General features: G+C 35.6%; 2 protein-coding genes across 2 annotated transcripts; both read right to left on the bottom strand.

Annotated features, from left to right (window-relative positions):
- Positions 1–5,612: 5,612 nt before the first annotated feature.
- Positions 5,613–9,527, bottom strand: LOC107815360 (ras-related protein Rab7-like). Its single transcript, XM_016640931.2, has 7 exons — positions 9,235–9,527; positions 8,465–8,491; positions 8,262–8,361; positions 6,858–7,004; positions 6,695–6,775; positions 6,428–6,570; positions 5,613–5,909 (listed from the first exon to the last, which is right to left on the bottom strand). Exons 1-7 carry the CDS (start codon positions 9,285–9,287, stop codon positions 5,843–5,845), a joined length of 618 nt encoding a protein of 205 aa, XP_016496417.1. The 5' UTR covers positions 9,288–9,527; the 3' UTR covers positions 5,613–5,842.
- Positions 9,528–10,372: 845 nt separating this feature from the next.
- Positions 10,373–18,014, bottom strand: LOC107815359 (proline-rich receptor-like protein kinase PERK15). The gene is made up of 8 exons (XM_016640930.2): positions 17,281–18,014; positions 15,537–16,073; positions 14,529–14,636; positions 14,351–14,421; positions 13,105–13,181; positions 12,794–12,941; positions 11,423–11,584; positions 10,373–10,972 (listed from the first exon to the last, which is right to left on the bottom strand). The coding sequence occupies exons 1-8, from the start codon at positions 17,636–17,638 to the stop codon at positions 10,673–10,675; spliced, it is 1,761 nt and encodes a 586-aa protein (XP_016496416.1). The 5' UTR covers positions 17,639–18,014; the 3' UTR covers positions 10,373–10,672.
- Between the last annotated feature and the right edge of the window lie 1,664 nt (positions 18,015–19,678).

The following is a 19,678-nucleotide window of genomic DNA, read 5'->3' as shown; positions in this document are numbered from 1 at the left end:
GTGAGAGGCACACATGACATAGTTCCCATCAGCAACTATCACTTTCACTGGTGGACAATAAGTAGCCTGATGACCAGTCTCCTTTACAGTGTTCTCATCTATAAAACTATGAGTACTGCTAAAATCAACCAGCAATGCTAGGTTCCTATTTTTGACAGAACCCCTGACCAAGATAGAGTTAACTCCTTGGTTATTCCCTGATAACGCACTCATACATACAGCTTCCTTCACAACTTTCTCTTTACCCCCTTCAATTATTAAGTCTGCAAGGGAAGGGCCCTCACTATCATTAGGGCATTCTAGGGCAGCTTCCACTTCTCCAAACAAATAATTCAACTATTTTTTCTTGCACTGATGCCCTGGTGTGTACTTCTCCCCACATCTAAAGCGCAGATGATTTTTCCTTCGATACTCATAAACTTCAGGGCTAAGCCTGAATGCATTAGGCTTAACAGTAGGATTCACTGTAGTTTTGACACTGGTGCTATTACTCCCCACAACTAGTGGTCTAATACTAACTTTATTCTTCTTTTGTGCAGCTTCTATAGCCATCTCTTGCAGCCTAGCCTAGCATGTTCAATGGCAAACTTGAGTGTAGTGGGATTGAACAACTTCACTCCAAATCGAATTTCTTCCTTCAGAGCTCCTATGAAGCTAGAGATAAAATGAGATTCATCAAGATGAGGGTTCCTGATTAACATCTAGGCCTTCATATCCTCAAACTTGCCCAGAAACTCATCTATTGTAACGATCTGACTTAGCTTATTGAATTCCTCCACTATGTCGTCCATCACTGCATCCCCAAACCTACAGATCAATTCTTTCTTAAACTTAGTCCAACTGATCTCTCCTTCACTCAATGTGAGAGAGTGGTACCAAGTTTCAGCCAATCCATTCAAGTAAAGTGTAGTTGCCTCTACTTTGTGATTGTCTGGAGTTCGATATAAATTGAAATATCTTTCACATTTTCGAATCCATACCTTGGGTTCATGTCCTTCGAGGCTGGATAATTCCCATTTAGGAGGGGGAACTGGGACAATCTGATTTCTGTTTGGCCTCATCTCCTGCACTGGCAGAGGTAGCAACCCATCGCCTTGACGATTATCACCCTGGACTCTATTGGGAAGCCTCTCTAGAGTGGTCAATCTATCGAGAATTAGTTCTAGGGTGCCTTGAATCCCTGTTTGTGTGTCGCGAAATTCTTGCAGACTGGTGAGTACCTGCCCTAATATTTCATCATGTTTTACGGGTTTTTCATCCATGAGTTTGAGACGAGTTCCTTCAGCCATTCTCACCACAGAGTCGCAGAATCGAGGCTCTGATACCAAATGTCAGGATCCAACAAGGATTTGAGCTAATTTCAATAATAAAAGGCAATTGCAAACAAGTGGGACAATTTTCTGAATTTTTTTATAAATTGGAAATGGATACCAAATTACAAATCTAAAGAAACAAAATTAAGCTAAGCTAACTAAATGGAAACTCGACTCCATAGCTGAAAGATCTGCAGAAATTAGAGAAGAAGAAGAGGAAGTTCGAATCTGAGAGAGAGTGAGAAGAAGAAGGAGAGTGAGTGAAACGAGTGGAAGGGAGTGAGACATGAAATCCGTTATGCCCTCTCTCTCTCTCTTCGTCTGGTTTATAACAACCCAGTGCTGACGTGGCTTAATGTCGTCCCTTGCTGCTCATTAACGGGGTTCAATCGCGGCCGTTAATTTTCAAAAGTTAGTTACTCTGTGGCATTAGCTCGAGTTCGAACCCAGCTAACAACACCTCGTCACTCCTATTCTGCTACAGTTTAGATCATTACAATTTTTTTATTGATTTGAGAAATAGAGAAAGAAAATAAAGCTTGTATCAGACACTTTTGCTTCTCGTATTTCTCTAACAGCCAAAAAGCCTCAAAGAAATAATCTGTCGAGTCTGGTAAGGTGTTTGGTGACAAGTTTTGTATGTCATTTTAGTCGAGCATTTTCGCGGCTAATCTGTTTATGAAAATTCCACTCAGACTATTTGTCAAGAAATAAATGAGAATATTCATTGTAAAAGATTTAGATTGTGAAGCACATGTTTCTACTACTTTTGGCATGAAATGGGTGGTTATGTTCTGAGAGCAATTTTGGTGATTTATTACTTAAAGTTATTTTGCTTTGAAGCATGACAGTTCCCAGGTTTTATGATACACCACATCACACTTTAAATGTGTTTACAATTTGAGACTTCAGAATGGCATTGAGGATGACCTACAAGAATATTGCAGATGGTGATATAGGGGTATGATTTTTCACATAGTTAGCTAGCATTGAACTAACAATTTTTGGAGAAAATTTTGCCATAATACATTCAGAAGGTTAAGTGGATTCTTGTTAATCTTAGATAATTTTTGCATGACATAGGAGGTGCATAACTGATAGCACTCTCACGAAATTCCTTTTCTTCTATAGTTTAATTAGTATATAGTAGTTGTGCCGTTATTTGAAGGACACTTCAAATGGATTATACTTTAGCTTAAATAAGATTACTTTCATCCTATTCTTATTGTATTGGAATTGATATCTTTTTTGATGTGCAATTGAATATGATAACTAAGGAACTGATGGATTACTTTGTGCAATTCATGGATCCAACACAAGCATGATGAATTGATCAATTCGTTCTGTGCTTTCCTATCTTTTAACTTTTATTTTGCCTCTTTCTTATGCTATAACTTTCTTCATGTACAAGCTCTTCAGGTATCCCGTTCATTCAGAAACGTGTGAAGGGACCAAGGTAACTTTCATTTTTATCGGGGTAGGGATATTAATCCTTTTTAATTGTTCTCATTTTTTTCTTTGCCAGTCCCTCCTTTTCAATTGCATAATGGATTTGTCCCTTCTGTCTCTCTCTAAAGTTGAGCAGATAGATAATCGTTAGTTTCATCTCATATATTTTGTTTCGCTCTTTTTATGAGGTTTTGTCTTGCAGCTTCCTCCACTTTTTAAGGAGTTCACAGGTACAAGTAAATTGTTAGGCTAATCTTCCTAAATAATGATGAGTCTCCTGAGAAGATTTCTAAATCGGGATGAATTTACTGCAAAGGAAGATAACATAATTGTGAGACCGTATGAAAGAATAAGATTTTTTGTTACCGAATGCTTCTTGCTTGTACTGTTAGATTATTCACACTACTTGCGATGTTTTTATACATTACATTTCATATTTTTGATATTTTTAGTGTCAAACTTCTTTTCCACCAAGAGGCTCTCTTTACTAACAATTTTGTTGGATTTACTAGTAATATTTTCTAGACGAACGCAGTAGCTAAATGATTGTCGTTAAAGCTTGTGACTTTTAGCGACAATTTAATTGAATTTTCTGGCCATAAAAATAGTCGCTAAAGGGATAAATTAAGACGTTTTCACGGTGGATATTGTAGCTATTCTATTTGCCATAAATAATTGATGTTAAAACAACTAACTTTTAGTGGCAATTTAATTAAATATACCCGCTATAAAAATAAATGCTAAAAGAGCATAGTTAGCCGTTATGTATTGGATTCAACAGCCAAAACAATTGCCGCAAATAATTACCGTTAAAACTAATGGTTTTTAGCAGCCGTAAACCATACCTTTTACTAGCTTTTGTTAGAACAACCGCTAAAGGCTTTGCCGACCCCTACATTGCCGGCTAAAAACCAATGGCCGGTACAATTTGTAGCGGCGATTATTATTGCCACTACAGGCATTTTTAATTGCCACTAAAGCCCCTTTTTGAAATAGTGTATCCTTTACACTCAACTCTATTGGGGCAGGGATAAAGTCTTCATACACACTATCCTCCCCAGACTTCACTTGTGGGATTTTACTGGATCGTCGTTGTTGTTGTTATAGTTATATGAAAAATAAAATAGACAAATCCATTACAACATGTTACGTCCTTGTTTTAACTACGCCGACCTACATGAAGTTACTCTGATTAGAAATATCTGACTCGTAGTTTACAAAATACAGTATACATTATGTGGTTGTCTAAAAATGATTAGTCTTGGGCCTTTGGCCATTTTATTTAGGAAAAATGATACTGTATAGCCGCTGTAAAAATAATAGTCGAAAAATATATAAAATTTATATATATTTTATATATATATATATATATATATATATATATATATATATATATATATATATATATATATATACAAAAACTATACAAATTTTATACACTTTTTCGGTTATCATATGTAAATAATTTCTGGCGCGGGCTAAAAGTGATAATACCCCATTTTATTTTTGCATTTTGCCCATTGAAATAATATAGGTTAAGAGGAGTTTGAAATGACTAGAAATTCAAGGATAACGTTTGCAAAAAATTTACTATGAATAATATATTCATATAGGAGGTGTTCGTGAAATTACCCAGGAAGACAAGCAGAATATTTGCCTTCTCCTTTTGGAGCAAATTTATGTCATCTATGACCACGAAATACCTCGGTGTTCAAACATCCCAGAGCAGCATTTTACGAAACCACGTGCTTCACATGCTTAGAAAAGAGAAAGACATCACTAGAACTTCCAGAAGTTGCGATTTAGTATAAGGCTTACGCAACTAAATTAATTATGCAAGAAACGCCCATCCCAAATGAATGATTTTTTTTTTAATTTGCTTGAACCAATCTATGTTGAACTTCAGCAATTTTGGCTGAAGTTTTTGTTTTGTAATTGCTGAACTTCATCATTCTAGAAGCTGAAGTTTGTTTAGTATAGTTCAGAATTTTAGGAGCTGAAGTTTGTTTAGTATTTGCTGAACTTCAGCTCCTAGAGGATGCACTTCAGTTCAATAATTGTTGAACTTCAGCAATTTTAGCTGAAGTTTTTGTTTTGTAATTGCTAAATTTCAGCATTCTAGGAACTGAAGTTTGTTTAGTATCTGCTGAAGTTCAGCATTTTAGCAGCTGACGTTTGTTTAGTATTTGCTGAACTTCAGCTCCTAGAGGATGCACTTCAGTTCAATAATTGCCGAACTTCAGCAATTTTGGCTGAAGTTTTTGTTTTGTAATTACTGAATTTCAGCATTCTAGAAGCTGAAGTTTGTTTAGTATCTGCTGAACTTAAGCATTTTAGGAGCTGGAGTTTGTTTAGTATTTGCTGAACTTCAAATTATACCGAAAAAGCCAATACCAAAATACCGAATTAATTCGGTTTGGTTCGAAATTCGATTTTTCGGATTTTATGCCCAACCCTACCTACTTGTGTTCAGAAATATGAGTTACTTGACGAGTCCAACACTTTGAGATTACAATCATCAATAGCGATAACGAAAAGTTCAGTTGATAAAAATGGAATTGGGTAGTCCCTGTTGGTAACCCACACAATCGTTTCGAGGCTCACCTTGTACCATATGAATAATGATATCATCTAGAGGAAAGAATAATATCACCCGAAGAAGAAGGAGAAGAAAACGTAGGAGGAGAAAGAGGCCTCAAGTTGTTTAAAAAGTGGGTACAAGTTAAAACTTTTTTAAAAAGTGGGTATAGGTTAAATGGGGTGACCAAATAGGGCGCCCCGTGCAATTTTTACAATTTCTTGCTATCTCTGAAAAAGGACAATTGTTTCTAAAACATGTAGTCAAGTGTCTGGATCATGAATAGTATATTATCATGTATCAGCATAAGATCTGAAATACAGATGAGTATTCAAGGAGAGGGAAAAAATTTTGCAACGTCATAATTACACTTTAGGAGTAATCCATGTCTAAAATCAAATACAGAGGACTTAACGGCATTGTAGTAAATAAATCATCAAAGGATTCAGAGCAAGGGAACTTGCACTTGCAGTCTATGGAATAATGCAACTAAAGAAACCCTTCAACATTCACATCCAGTTGATCTTGATTGATTTCCGCCAGCAACATCGATAGTATCCGGAAGGTATCTACAAGGTAAAAGATGAAAAGAGCAATTAACTTCAACCAAAATCGTTGAGATCTTAGATGGTTTGACATGCAAAAATTGGCAACTTCACTGTGTCTCTCAGATGATCTTCGGACTTCTAATTTTATTATCAAAGACATGTTAATATATTTCCAATCTCACACAATGGATTCCGTCAAATTACCCTCTAGATGTGAAAGAGAACAATCAAATTGGAACCGAACAAGTAATTTTCAAGGTCCCTGTTTTACCTTATCTTCATCAAGCATATCTATCAAGATCAAGATTTCTCAGTTTTCTGAGATCATCTCTCACTTGGACAACATTGATTCCTTCGAAATAGCGTTTCAGACACTTCCACTTCGAAAAGAATAAAGCACTTTTTTTCCTTTTAGTCATAAGCCAGGCACTTAAGAACCAAGTGGGGTTCAAAATACTTGACAATATTGTAAGTTGAATGCATCCCATACCCACATAATATGGTAAACTAGACATCCTGATTGGAAAGGGAATACTCACATTTCTTCTTCAGGCTCATTTTTCAGAGCATTTTTGGCTATACACTGGAAAGCTGCATCCACATTGAATCCCTCCTTTGCGGATGTCTCAAAGTAAGGTATCCCTTTGGAGGCACACCATGCCTTGGCTTTCTTCTCAGACACCTGCAATCCACACAACCAATTTTATAACATCGACGAACCATCCTTCTACGCCCACCCAAAGATGCCAAAATAAGTAAGTGCATCACTCAGTGAGGAAGATTTATCAGGAGAGAAATTAACTTACCACTCGGCTGTTGCCACCGTCAACATCTATCTTATTCCCCAATACAACGAATGGGAAGTTCTCAGGATCAGATGGGCTGGCCTGAACATTAAGGAAAGAACTTCTCAGAAATCAATTCTAGAGTCGAAGCTTGCAGCTGCAGGCAAATTACGGGTTATACTACCTGGATCAAAAATTCTTCTCTCCAGTTGTTAAGGTTCTCAAATGACTTCATGACATTCACATCATACACTAGAACACAACAATCTGCTCCACGATAGAAAGCCACACCAAGGCTTTGGAACCTTTCTTGCCCAGCCGTATCCCATATCTAAAGCAAAAACAATGAAGTCCAGTAGATTAGAAGGGAAATGTGCAGCAACTCTGCAAAAGTATTCAGGATTTCAGATTTCCAGCCATATTAATAAAGTGTGATATATTTCAATCTATCAAGTCATTAAATCAATTAACCTGCAAAACCATGAATTTAGGAGAGCTAATTTCCAGTATACTTGAAGAAACTGTTTGTTCATGACGGATATAGTTCCACTACAGACTACATGAAAATTGTATTGGCTTTGACAAATATTGCTCAAGGAAAAGGGTTGTTAATGCGCATTAAGCTTGTCTATAATTAGAGTTAGCAAAACAAATACACAGCTAGATTTCAAACTCACCTATGACATTGGATGTGGTATATGATAAATAGGAGTATCAAGAATAGATTTCTTTCCTTTGAACTAATGCATCAAATATTTTCGCTGCATCTTTCTTGATATATTGCTTTTAAGCCTCTTCTAATATTGGAGTAACATGTATGGGTAGAGAAAAATTGGGATTAAAGGAAATAAAATAACTCAAGAGTTGTTTTTACTGCCAAACGGCCTCCAAAATCCTGTTAGGTGATTCAATAATTTGTTCAATCTTAAAAGGCATTCCAGTTTGAGTCTGAAACACCCCAGTTCAGGATAAGGATATGTTTGAAGAACTTCTATCATTCCCTAGACAGTTTTACAAATCCTGAAATATGAAGCTAAGTTCCTCCCATCTGAAAGGCAAAACGTAGAATTGGGAGTACGAAGCTACAGAAAATGTGATCCAAACATATTCAAAGATATTGAATTAAACTCCTAAGACGAAATCAGCAGACTTCTCTTAGTGCAGAAAACAACAATATCCTATGAGAAATAAATCATGTTATCGTTATTACATAAAATGGATATTTAACTGAAAAGAAAGAGGAAACTCTGTTGCAAACTACTTCTTAATGTAAGTCGCTTACTATGGAAATAATGCTAGGATAAGGACCCTTGGCATTGTTGGTCAATGCTACAAATGCTGTAAAGTTGCAGAGTTAATGGTCAATCTAGAAGGGGGCATATGTTACTCAACACATCCAAACCATGTCCCTTTTCTAGGGGATAAGTGCAGAAACATTTCGCAGGCACACGTGTTTGGTGAAAGAAATGTAAGTCGTGATAATTACATTTATTAAATTGGAAAGTAGTGATAACGAGTACTAAACATGGGAGAAAGCAATTTCACGGAATACAAGATTCATTAGATAGTCCTGTGTCTTGAATCTAACCTGTAACGTGTACAACCTATCCTCAAATTGAACTTCTTTTGTCAAGAAATCAGCTCCAATTGTGGCTTTGTATTGGTTGCTAAACTTGCGATTCACATACCTAAAAAGTAATTATGGAGAAAAGTATATAGTAAGAAGAAATCCAGAAAAGGAGAATGAAGAATATTTACTTTACAATTCAATAGAGAGGAATCCGAGAGTACTGGTTCATCAGAGATGTCTTCCCCACCCTACAAAAGGATAAAAGGTGAGTTTGTAATAAACTTTAGATGATAAACTAGCGTACAATAAACATATGAATAAACTCATGAATTTATTGCACATTAGTAATTTAAGACTCCATCAAGAGGTCTACTAAGAAAAGTTCAAACAGGAATAAAAATTAAAGAAACGTAGAGATGCAAAGATGTCAATATATCATACTAATAGTTTTTTGATTACTGTGATCTCATCTAAAAGCTTAAGTTGTTAGGGAATAAACTTCAACGTAGCATTAGAACAGACATAGTTCATGGGTTCAAGTTCAAGCCTCACCCGCAAAAAGATTTTTCACGTGCTTGGCTCATCCAAAGAAATCAAGCCCGCATGCGAGGGGTGTGTTAAAACATAATTAAGTAAATAAAAATGTGTTTTGTAACAGTTTAGAGTTTATGTGAAATAGTCACACACTTCAATAATTACAACTTCAAACAAACTATTTTCAAGCTACACACTGTTACTATAAAATCAAAAGGGGTCTCATCTTTCATCAGTCAAAGACTAAAAGGCAAACTCTGCTGCTATACAACGTTAACAACAATCTGAAGCTCTCAGATTCTTTTAAAATACATTGAAAGAAACCGAATCCAAGCGAAACAAGTCAACAACCATTGAATTGGGCTTCAATTCGGAAATTAAAAAAATTCCAAAAATTATAGGAAAAGTGATAATGAGATCGGAAAATATGTAAAATGAGAATTTAGGAAATACTAACCCGCTATCGCCAAGGATTATGACCTTGAGAAGCATTCGCCTTCGAGAAGCCATAATTTCTTTTTTGAAATATAAAAATGTGGAAATTAAAAATTCAATTTAAAAAAAACAGAGATATTGGATTGAATTTTGAGAAGATGAACGTTTTGGTAGGATCAACTTTGTAGACAGAGAGAGGGGGGAGGGATTGGGTGGACACAAATGAATTCTCCTGCTTTCTGTGATTAGTTTAAACGGTAGACAAGAACAAGGTTAAGAAAAAACAAATGTAAATTTTATGAGTGCTAAAGTGACAACTCTAATGATTCAGAAACTCAATCGTTATATCACCATTACAGCGAGGATTGCGCTTGTAAATCGAATATTCTTCTTTATTCGTATTCTGTACTTACCCAGAACTTCCACTCGAGGCTAATTAGACCCTAAAACTTTTTTCTTTTAGTAATATGACCCAACAGATTTACATCCATGGTCTTTTGTTCCCATGCTAGCTCACTATCACATGAGAGTTCGGTTTAATGACCCATTTCAAATGTTTTTTAGTTACGTAATCTTTTTCAAAGAGGTCAGTAGAATTTGATACTTAAAAATTTTAAGTCATCTACTAGTGTTGAAAACCATATACTACTAGCTTTTTTCCAATCTTTCGTTACAGATATGGGGAAATTTTTGACTTATTTCTTAAAACGGAATGCTCATTTGTGTAATACTGTAATATAATAAGTTGATGTGTTTTTAGCATAATTGAATAAAAATTGAGAAAAGCGGAATCTTCAAGCTAAAAACTTTACTTCGTTGGCATAATTGTGGCAACAAAATAACGACAAGGATGTTAACAAACACGTTATTTAAAATTGCCAAGAGTGGGTTGCTCTAGAGGTGAGCACCCTCCACTTCCAATTAAGATGTTGTGAATTCGAATCACCCAAGAGCAAGGTGAAGAGTTCTCTCCCCCGAGAAAGCCGAGTTTCTATCGGAAACAACCTTTCTACCCCAGGGTAGGAGTAAGGTCTGCCTACACACTACACTCCCAAGACCCCACTAGTGGGATTATACTGGGTTGTTGTATTATTACCTGTACATCACAAGGGCCATGAATTAACCATTTGCAAATGGAAACAGTTTCAAGGATCATATTTAACTGTAACTACAGGCTTATAAAGCCCGCCCTTTAAATAATGGTTAACACTTTCACCAAGTGAAAGTTCTCATGACTTGCTGAACTGCTTTTAGTCTATCTTTACATGTAATAACAAAAGAATCTGCAACAGCACCTAGATTAATTGATAATTACAAAGAGCAGTGGCATATAAAAGGTATGCCAAATTCAAAAAATTCTCTAACGGAACTACCACATTCAACAAATTTCTGATAAGAAGTTCATCACATTGCTCCTTTCCTTTCAAAAAATTCACTCTTTTCTGTTTCCCGACTGCTTTCTACTCTATTCTAATATCTCGTCGACCATCAATACTAGGGCGTGTATCTTGAGTTGTTCTTAGGCCTTCACTACTTGAACCAGAGGGATGTGGGCCGAATTCGCTGGTAGGTCCACTGCATTCACTCGAGTTCTGCGCCTGGCTTTCTAGTGCCATCTTTCTAAATTTCTTAAGGTCTTCCTTGTACTGAGCAGAGTCGAAATCCGAGCTCCCATAAGATTCATATATACCACTATGTCCAGGTCTAAGTCCCTCATTTAAATCATCCAACGGCAAATTTCCTTCTAAAGCTCTGACAATCTGCATAAGAAAATTTTACCATTGAATATAAAGCCAAGACAATTCTTCTTTGACAGTATTTACAAGATTCCCAAAAAAAAACGGTAAGCATAAAATTTAAAGGCAAAAGCCATTCGAAAAGAAGAGGAGATGAGGAGAGAGGAAGACTAAGTATTCAAGTTGAGATCTCAAAAATCAAGTATAACGATTTACTTTGGCTTAATTTATATATTAGAAAATATAGCCAAACTGTATTTCTGGAACCAACAAGAAGAATTGGTATTTCACATGCTTCCTAAATATAGTGTAACCACCTTGTTAAAAAATGATGATAGATTCCAAGTTATTTCAGTTGTATAATCAAAGCTTCCGCTAAGCTGATGCAAGCTGAAGCAGAATGCATGCATGTGACTCTTAAAAGTTAATGATGATGCTATAGTGGATGTATAAAACTGAGCTTGCAGAAGATACCTGACTCATACGAGGCCTGCGACGTGCCAGATGGCGCACACAAACAGCAGCACAAGTAACCATGCGGGTCATCTCAGTAGAGTCATAATTCTTCTCCAACCTTGGATCGGCAAGAGTATCAAAGTTGTCATCATCCAGGGCCTGGGTAAGCAAAGGCCTCGCCTAATTTCATGAGAAAATTGTTACTTTTTCGAGGAACTTGTTATTTTGCTTTTATATTCAGTAGGGGATGGGGAGCAGGAAGTAGAAGAACATGGATGCTCTTGATCATCTTGACAGCTACAAATAATAAACGAAAAGACTGAATAGTCCTTTATAACAAGTGCAACAGTGAAAGGATATCATCATGATACTTTTGTTTACAACTAAGTGCAGATAATATAACGGCAAGCACTGTTACCAATTTGTGTTAGGAAACGAGGTGGAAGATTAGTCAAATTCTAATCCACTAACATGCCAGTTTGATGGGAAGAGAGTTACAGTCTCTGGTCAATATGCAAGACAAAGCCCCAGCTCGATGGAGTAGAAAGATGAAAGAAAGCTAAGCAGGCTATGAAAGAGGTTTAGTAATTTTTTATATGAATGCTAAGTGAGAAGTAATTCAATATAACTAAACATGGCAGTGAAGTAGTAGCTAAAAAATAATTTCCCTATTGCTACAGTCTATAAATAGGACTACTTGATAAATCAGCCAAATTTCCACTTTTCAAAGTAGGCTGATGTTGTGGAGAGAGAGTTCACAGAGAGAAGTTTGCCAACTATGTCTTACTGTAACATGTGCATGAGTTAATCGTTCTATTTTGTAGACTTAGTAGAAATAAGATGTCTGTCCTGTTGCCTTTCGTATAGACTCAGGCGTAAATGAACAGCAGCTATAATTAGTAAGAGAAAAGATTGATTAATAAACACATTAAATTGACAAGTAAACCTAAGTTTCACTGAAACATGATATCCTTTATCTTGTTGTAATAAGATATAGAAACTAATAGCATGGTGCAGCTACACTTTTTCACTGAATCAGCAATAGTAGAAACCAAGCTGTATCTGCATAATTCCTGGTAACAACATCAAAACTCTACGGTGACAAAGATTCGTCCAAAATGGAAACACACAATCAACAATAAAATAGAGTTCCGACCATTTAATATACCAAAAAGTTCTAATTCACCAAAATTTCGAAGTAAAGAGGACAATCAAGTCCAAGGAACAGAATGCATAAATTCGTAACTCAGGAATCACATGGTGTATTAACCTCCTACCCTTATTCGTGAGTTTCGAGGAAAAGAAAACAACGCTGCACACACGCATGAGATATATCTGAACGACATTTAGCTGACCCAGATTACTGCACCTCTCAAGAAACAAACTTACCCAGTCAACAATATTATCATCAAGGTAGTGTTGAGCTTTATCAATTGGCCGTCGTCCAGTTATAATCTCCAAAAGCATGACTCCAAAAGAGAAGACATCAGACTTGTCAGTCAATTTCCCAGTAAGAGCATACTCAGGAGCTAAGTACCTGCAAAAGGTAAGATGTTAATGAATGAAAAGCTATGGAGAGTTCAAAGCTAACCCGCAAATGAATTAGGATCAAATATTGATTCAATGTGCTACAGTAACTGCAAACTAATACTGCATGAGGAAAATAGAAAACGTCTTTAAGAGATACGAAAGAGTATTACCCAAAAGTTCCCATTACTCGTGTGGAGACGTGAGTATCAGTGTCATAATTCAACCTCGCAAGCCCAAAATCAGCCACCTGGAGCACAGATGACAAATGCATCTAGCAATCAACTTATCATCAAGTACAAAGGGAAAAAAAAAAAGGAGGCTATCACTGCTAACGCAACCCAGCTCTAAACTTCAGCAGCAGCTACATGATTAACAACATTCAGATCAAATTTGATTATCTGGGCTTAAGAAAACCAACCCACCTGACAATAATTAAAATTCAGCACAATCTAGGTTGATATAAGAAATTTGAAGGCAAAAAGAGCAAGAAGTACTTATTTTTATTTCTTCACTTTAGATCGTGAATACAAATCCACACAACATTTTATACATTTAGTAGTTCAACTTGACAGGTAAAGGCACAATAAAGAATTCCATATTCCCCAGCAAGTAACTTTGAAGATGCTTTCAGCTCTACATCAGGTTCCATAAATTTTCTGTGTCAAATGGCGTAATTCTTATTTGAATATTGTACTCAAACAAAATGTTGACATTTCAAAGAGAGAAGTATATATCAGGTTTTCGGAGCTGCCAATCGATGTATGATGTGATGTCTATTGTTAAAATTTTATCTTACTGCAATAATAATAAACAGCGGTCAGCAGCAGTTGATCCACTGTTGTCAATCAAGGTGCTGAAGTAAACAAAGGAGTGAAAAAGCTTCAGCCTTAATTGGCAGGGTATCATTGCATTAAGGATCTTTTTTTTATAAGATAAGTAAATATTATTAAGGCAAATACCAAAATAGTACTGCAAAAAACAAATTTACAACAGTACAGAAATCACCATATAGCAATTAAGTACACTCATTCAATGAATCTAAAAAGTCTAAAACATCAGAGAAGTCTTCTACTGTCCTCTCCTTACACCGTTGAAACAGATTTTCTAAACAATTATACTTTACAACTGCTATATGTTTCCTCTCTCCATCAAAACACCTCCTATTCCTTTCCCACCATATACTCATTGCATTAAGGATTTAAGGGCAACACTTTTCATTTAACCTCAACATTATATGTTTCTTATTTATGATGGCGGTCCCTCGTAGCCAGGCATTCTCCACATGAATAAAGCTCTTGCTTTTTAAAGTAGATCATAGTGGAAAGTAGAAAGGCATGTATTACCAGAAACGCTAAAAAACAACTCCACAATGATGTACACACTATACACACACAGGTGCAGAATTGTGTACTCCACCTTTGCATCAAAATTGTCATCAATAAGAATATTGGAGGCCTTGATATCGCGATGTATGATCTTGGGATGACCTGCCAAGACAGAAATTTCAAGAGATTTAAATACTTATCAGGAATTTTCCTAACTAAAACAAGAAAGATAATATTAATTAGTAGAATTCTGCAACTCATGAACATACAGTCTTCGTGAAGATACGCCAATCCTCTTGCAGAGCCTAAAGCAATTCTCATCCTAGTTTCCCAGCTTAGTGGAGAATGCTCCTTGCCTGCTGTTATGTCTCCTTTTTCTTTGTATTAAAATATAGGTAAAAGAAATATCAATATGTGAATATTAAAGAGGTCAAAAGTTAACAAATAAAGTTAACAAATTCAACCATTCACAATGAAGAAACATTCACCTCTTGAGCAACAGCCATGGCAAGATAGACACCTATAGTCTGATGCATCAAGGTTGCTAGGTACTATGAAAGTCTTTTCTTTTTTATAAGGGGGTACTATGAAAGTTTAAAACACACTTGAAAATAACAAAAAATTAGCAGTTCCCTACCTACTTTTCTAGGTGTAACTAAAAAGATCCAATGGCAATTAAGCTCAACGATAAGAGATATTGTCCAGGAACTGTGTTAAAAACATAATAAGGAAAAGAAAAAAAAAAGTGGGGAAGGAAATAAGTTGGACAACCTGGAACATATACTTCATAAAAGTCTTGTTCTCAAATAACGAAATAGATTTAACAAAACGCTGAAACTCAAAGGAGTTGGCATCACAAAGCTATACTTCTTGGTTGTAGCTTTCCAGCTTGCCTGTTAGTGAAATATGTCAATTTCTTCTTCTACTTGCATGTTAATTTGAAGGACATTAAGGAGCATTCTTCTTCTTTCTCCTTTAGAACCCGTTCCCTTACCTTTCACATCCCTCTCTTTAAACAGCACTAAGTGATTGGCACTTATTTATGCACATCAAAACTTGGTTATTTGTAATAGCTATTAATCTGCAAAATAATTTTCTCCTTCTAATTAAGCTTAAATTAAGATCATATGGTGAGGACTTCATCTGCTCCAAGAAATGACTAAGAAGAACTTTTATTAAATGCAAGTAAGACAGCCGAAAGATGGCAGAAATTTGGAAACCATGTTGCCCTCAGCTAAAATGTAGAAAATAAACTATATGAGACCCTGAGAACTAACCATGCAAGTGGAACTCCAAGGTTTTGTTTGGGACAAACTCATAAACTAACAACCTCTGGACCCCTGAAATGCAGTGTCCAACCAATGAAACAAGATGCTTGTGATGAACGCGACTAATAATCTCCACCTCTGCTTGAAATTCACGCTCTCCCTGCCCACTTCCAACTTTTAGTTGCTTAATTGCAACCTCCTTCCCATCATGGAATACTCCCTTGTATACATATCCAAAACCACCCTGACCAAGGAGGTTGGTAACAGAGAAATTTGCGGTAGCAGTTGCTAATTCTTGATAGGTAAATGTAGTTCTGGAGACACTCAAGTTGGAATCAGAAGTTGGTTGTAGAAAATGTTTGTTAGAACTCAAGTTACTGCCAGTGGAAGGTGGCAGTGGAGGAGTAGATCCATCTACTGACGATACTTGTGAACCTGATGTAACAGCTGGTGGAGGAGAGGGATTTAGTGGTATCCTCACCATGCTTTCTGCTGATGGAGGAGCATTTTGTTGCCATTGATGATGTTGACCTCCAAAACAATTATCTGAGCATAAAACAAGCAGGAAAAAAAACCATATTAGGTAATAATGATGATAATTTTTGTTGTTGATGATGATGATAACAATAGTAATAATATCATGGGAAGATTGCAAACAAAGACTGACGAAAAGGCAAATTACAGAACCCCCCCCCCCCCCAAAGGGAGTGCATTCAGCTGAAGTTGGTCCTTAGGACATATAAGTGAGAAATACCATTAACTGAAAGTTAGTCTTAGCACATATAAGTGAAAAATGCCGCCAAATGTTTTAGCACAAAACCCTGATATAACAATTTCATTTTGTTTTTTAGCTTCCATTACTTATTTCCAGACTCTACTTCTGGAATTATTAATTCCGTTAAAGAGTACTAAGCTGACTGCAAAATAACATGGTAAAGCTGAAACGTAATAATTTTGCATCTAAAAAGTGCTGAAGAAATGGAACATCAAATATCCTCCCTTCCCAGCTAATAATCCCAAAAGAAATAAGAATATGATGCACTGAGGCTTGAATCTTCATTCAATCATCAATCATCATCAACTTAATGAAAAACACGAATATATTTCTCTTAGTGGATCATTCCTGGATAAATAATGACAATATTCAAAAGATCTCATCATCCTCAATCATAACCAAGGACACAATTTGAATTAGAAATGCAGTAAAGGATGATGAAAATTAACAGGTTTATTGTTGCCAAAATGCATAAGAAAAGTTTTTTGATAGTCCACTGTCCCTCAAGTTCCACAAATAAATTGAAAACACAGAGCGTAAAATAATAAAATTAAGAGCCAACTGAGGGCCAATGTTCCACTAAAGAACATGACAAATTCAAATAAGTATTAAAATAGCATGAAATAGAATCTCCATTTTTAGACAGGTGCTAGAGAACAAAATATCAAAACGTGCCAACACTAAGGTCCAAATGCATATTAAATTTAGAAATTAAAAAACACTTATGTACATTCAGATTATAATTAATTATTCATAATCATTTTCACACAAATGACCCCCAATAAATGGTATACTTAACAAGTAAAATTAATGACTAGCAAGAATGGATGATGACTTCATTAAGCAGATATAAACGTTGTATCAACCCAACTAAAGTAAAATACAAGAGGGATATTATTAAAATTGCAATTAAAGAAATAAATAAGTTAATACCAAAATGGTCATCAGAACCAATAAGAGATAATCACAAAGTTTCACCTTTGGGACCTTGTGAAGGAGCGTGACCAAAACCATCCAATCCAAGACGCTTTTTTCTCCTCTTATACCAAAGGGCAAAAATGCCCACGCAAATAAGCACAAGTGCTCCCCCAATCCCAATTCCCACTCCTAGTGCCACTAAAGTAGTACTGTTTGACGACGGAGCACCCGTTCTAGAGGTTCCATTGCCCGATGTAGGCGGCGGAATTATCAAGGTCGCCGGAGATGGCGGACTAGCAACGCCTGTAGCCGGAGGAGTTATACTGGGGTCCACCGGAGGTGGTGGAGCAGTTGCATTATCCGACGGCAAAAACGGCAACGTTGGGCCCGACGCCACTCCCGGAGGCCCAAAAGACATTACAGGACTTCTCTTTTTTCTTTTTCTTTTTTAAATAAAGTTTTTTTAGCACTCTGAAACTAAGATCTTGTAATTTTTTATTTATTTTTTTGGTATTTTGGGGTGGAGTGGAGGATTAGAGTGGACAGTTGGAGTAGCGACCAGACATAAAGACTAAGGAAAAAGGTTTAAGACATGGTGGAGAAACGTGAACAGTGAAGAAGATGCAGAAATGGAAAATGTGAAACGGCGTCGTTTATACAACTTGCGAAATATAGAGCACATGCCTTTTTTAAATACGAGGGGCGCTCTGTTTTATGACAGTACTTAGAAGCGTGTAATTCGGAGTCTGCGCACAATATGACGATACGAAGAATTACGGTTGAAAAAGAAAAAAAAAAAGGTGGAATCAATAAAATAAAATGAAAAAAACGGGAAAGCAGATCGCGCGTGCGATTACAGCATGTGATTGGAGCTTTTGTCGATAGTTAGTGGACTATGCCCTTCCGTAGGCTTCTTGATCCAAGTTGTTGAACGACCATCAACCTTTTTGCCTAGAAGATAATTGTAGCCTCGTTCTCTCTTTTGATAATTGCAGTTTGCAACATTATGTTTATTTTATCATTTAGAAATGATTTTTATCATATAGTGGATAAAATATTTTCGTAAAAATTGCATGGGGCGCCTTATTTGGTCGTCCTTTTTTAACTTATATCCGTTTTATTTTTCTGTTTGCGTCCGTACCCATTTTTTGTTAAAAGCGTTTTAAAAAGACGATTTTGCCCTTCTTTTATAAAAGACTATTGACAAACTGCAGGACAAAAACTTAAACATGTTTAGGCTGAAGTTTTAGCAAATAAACTAAAAAAATTCAGCTTGTTTAGACTGAAATTTCGGATAAAACTCAGGACAAAACTGTAGACTGCGTTACAAAACTTCAGCATATTTTGATATGAAATTTTAGTATATCAACTAAATAACTTCAACATGCATTAGCAAAAACTCTTTAGAAAATTATATACTGCAAGACAAAAACTTAAGCATGTTTAGTCTGAAATTTTAGCAAATGAACTAAAAAACTTCAGCATGTTTAGTATGAAATTTTAGCAAATGAACTAAATAACTTCAGCATGTTTTGTCTGATGTTTTAGTAAATGAACTAAATAACTTCAGCATTAATTACCAAAAACTCATTAGAAAATTACATACTACAAGACATAAATTTAAGCATGTTTAGTCTGAAGTTTTAGCAAATGAACTAAAAAATTTTAGCATGTTTAGTCTAAAGTTTTAGCAAATGAACTAAATAACTTAAGCTGGAATTTTAGCAAATGAACTAAATAACTTAAGCATGTTTAGTCTGAAATTTTGATAAATGAACTAAATAACTTAAGCATGTTTAGTCTGAAGTTTTAGGAAATGAACTAAATAACTTAAGCATGTTTAGTCTGAAGTTTTAGCAAATGAACTAAATAACTTCAGCATGTTTAGACTGAAGTTTCAGATAAAATTCATGACAAAACTTTAGATTGCAGGATAAATAACTTCAGCATGCATTAGCATGAAGTTTTAGCTTCAATGTGAAATAATTTCATGCTATATTAGTATGAAGTTTTAGCTTCAAGGTGAAACAACTTCATGCAAGTGTGATTCTGAATATGAATCTGGACAAGTTTCTGATTTTTTATAAAGTTGCTGAGAGAAGAGGAGGAGATCGTTTTATATCTTTTTGTCATGGGTGTAATTATCATATTATTACGGATTTTTTGTGAGATGGCTACCAAATCAATAATTTTAAAAAATAGGGTGCAGGTTAAAAGGTGGCACAAATATAGGGTACGGCTGCAAATCCCATAATATTTCCGGTTGAAGAGTGGGCTTCCTAAAGATAGAATTTCGTACATTTTTTTAAAAAGAAATAAGAAAAATTAGTAAACAAAAAAATCATGATTCTTTGTGATTAAGCAACATTCTTTTCTTAGGTCAAAATTAATTTCAGTTTTCTCATTTTTTTTTAAACCTGTAATCGAGTTTCATATGTCAATCAATTTGAAATGGTCT

Source organism: Nicotiana tabacum, chromosome 4 (genome assembly GCF_000715075.1).
Source record: "Nicotiana tabacum cultivar K326 chromosome 4, ASM71507v2, whole genome shotgun sequence".
Taxonomy (NCBI): Eukaryota; Viridiplantae; Streptophyta; class Magnoliopsida; order Solanales; family Solanaceae; genus Nicotiana; species Nicotiana tabacum.
This window is presented reverse-complemented; position numbering and strand designations above follow the sequence as displayed.

Coding starts and splice junctions, on each gene's coding strand:
- LOC107815360 (XM_016640931.2), bottom strand. CDS start 9,287: ATGGCTTCTCGAAGGCGAATGCTTCTCAAGGTCATAATCCTTGGCGAT. Junction 8,362..8,464: donor AAGACATCTCTGATGAACCA/GTACTCTCGGAT, acceptor ATTACTTTTTAG/GTATGTGAATCGCAAGTTTA. Junction 6,776..6,857: donor GAGAAGAATTTTTGATCCAG/GTAGTATAACCC, acceptor CTTAATGTTCAG/GCCAGCCCATCTGATCCTGA.
- LOC107815359 (XM_016640930.2), bottom strand. CDS start 17,638: ATGTCTTTTGGGCCTCCGGGAGTGGCGTCGGGCCCAACGTTGCCGTTT. Junction 14,422..14,528: donor GGCGTATCTTCACGAAGACT/GTATGTTCATGA, acceptor CTGTCTTGGCAG/GTCATCCCAAGATCATACAT. Junction 12,942..13,104: donor CGAGTAATGGGAACTTTTGG/GTAATACTCTTT, acceptor TACCTTTTGCAG/GTACTTAGCTCCTGAGTATG.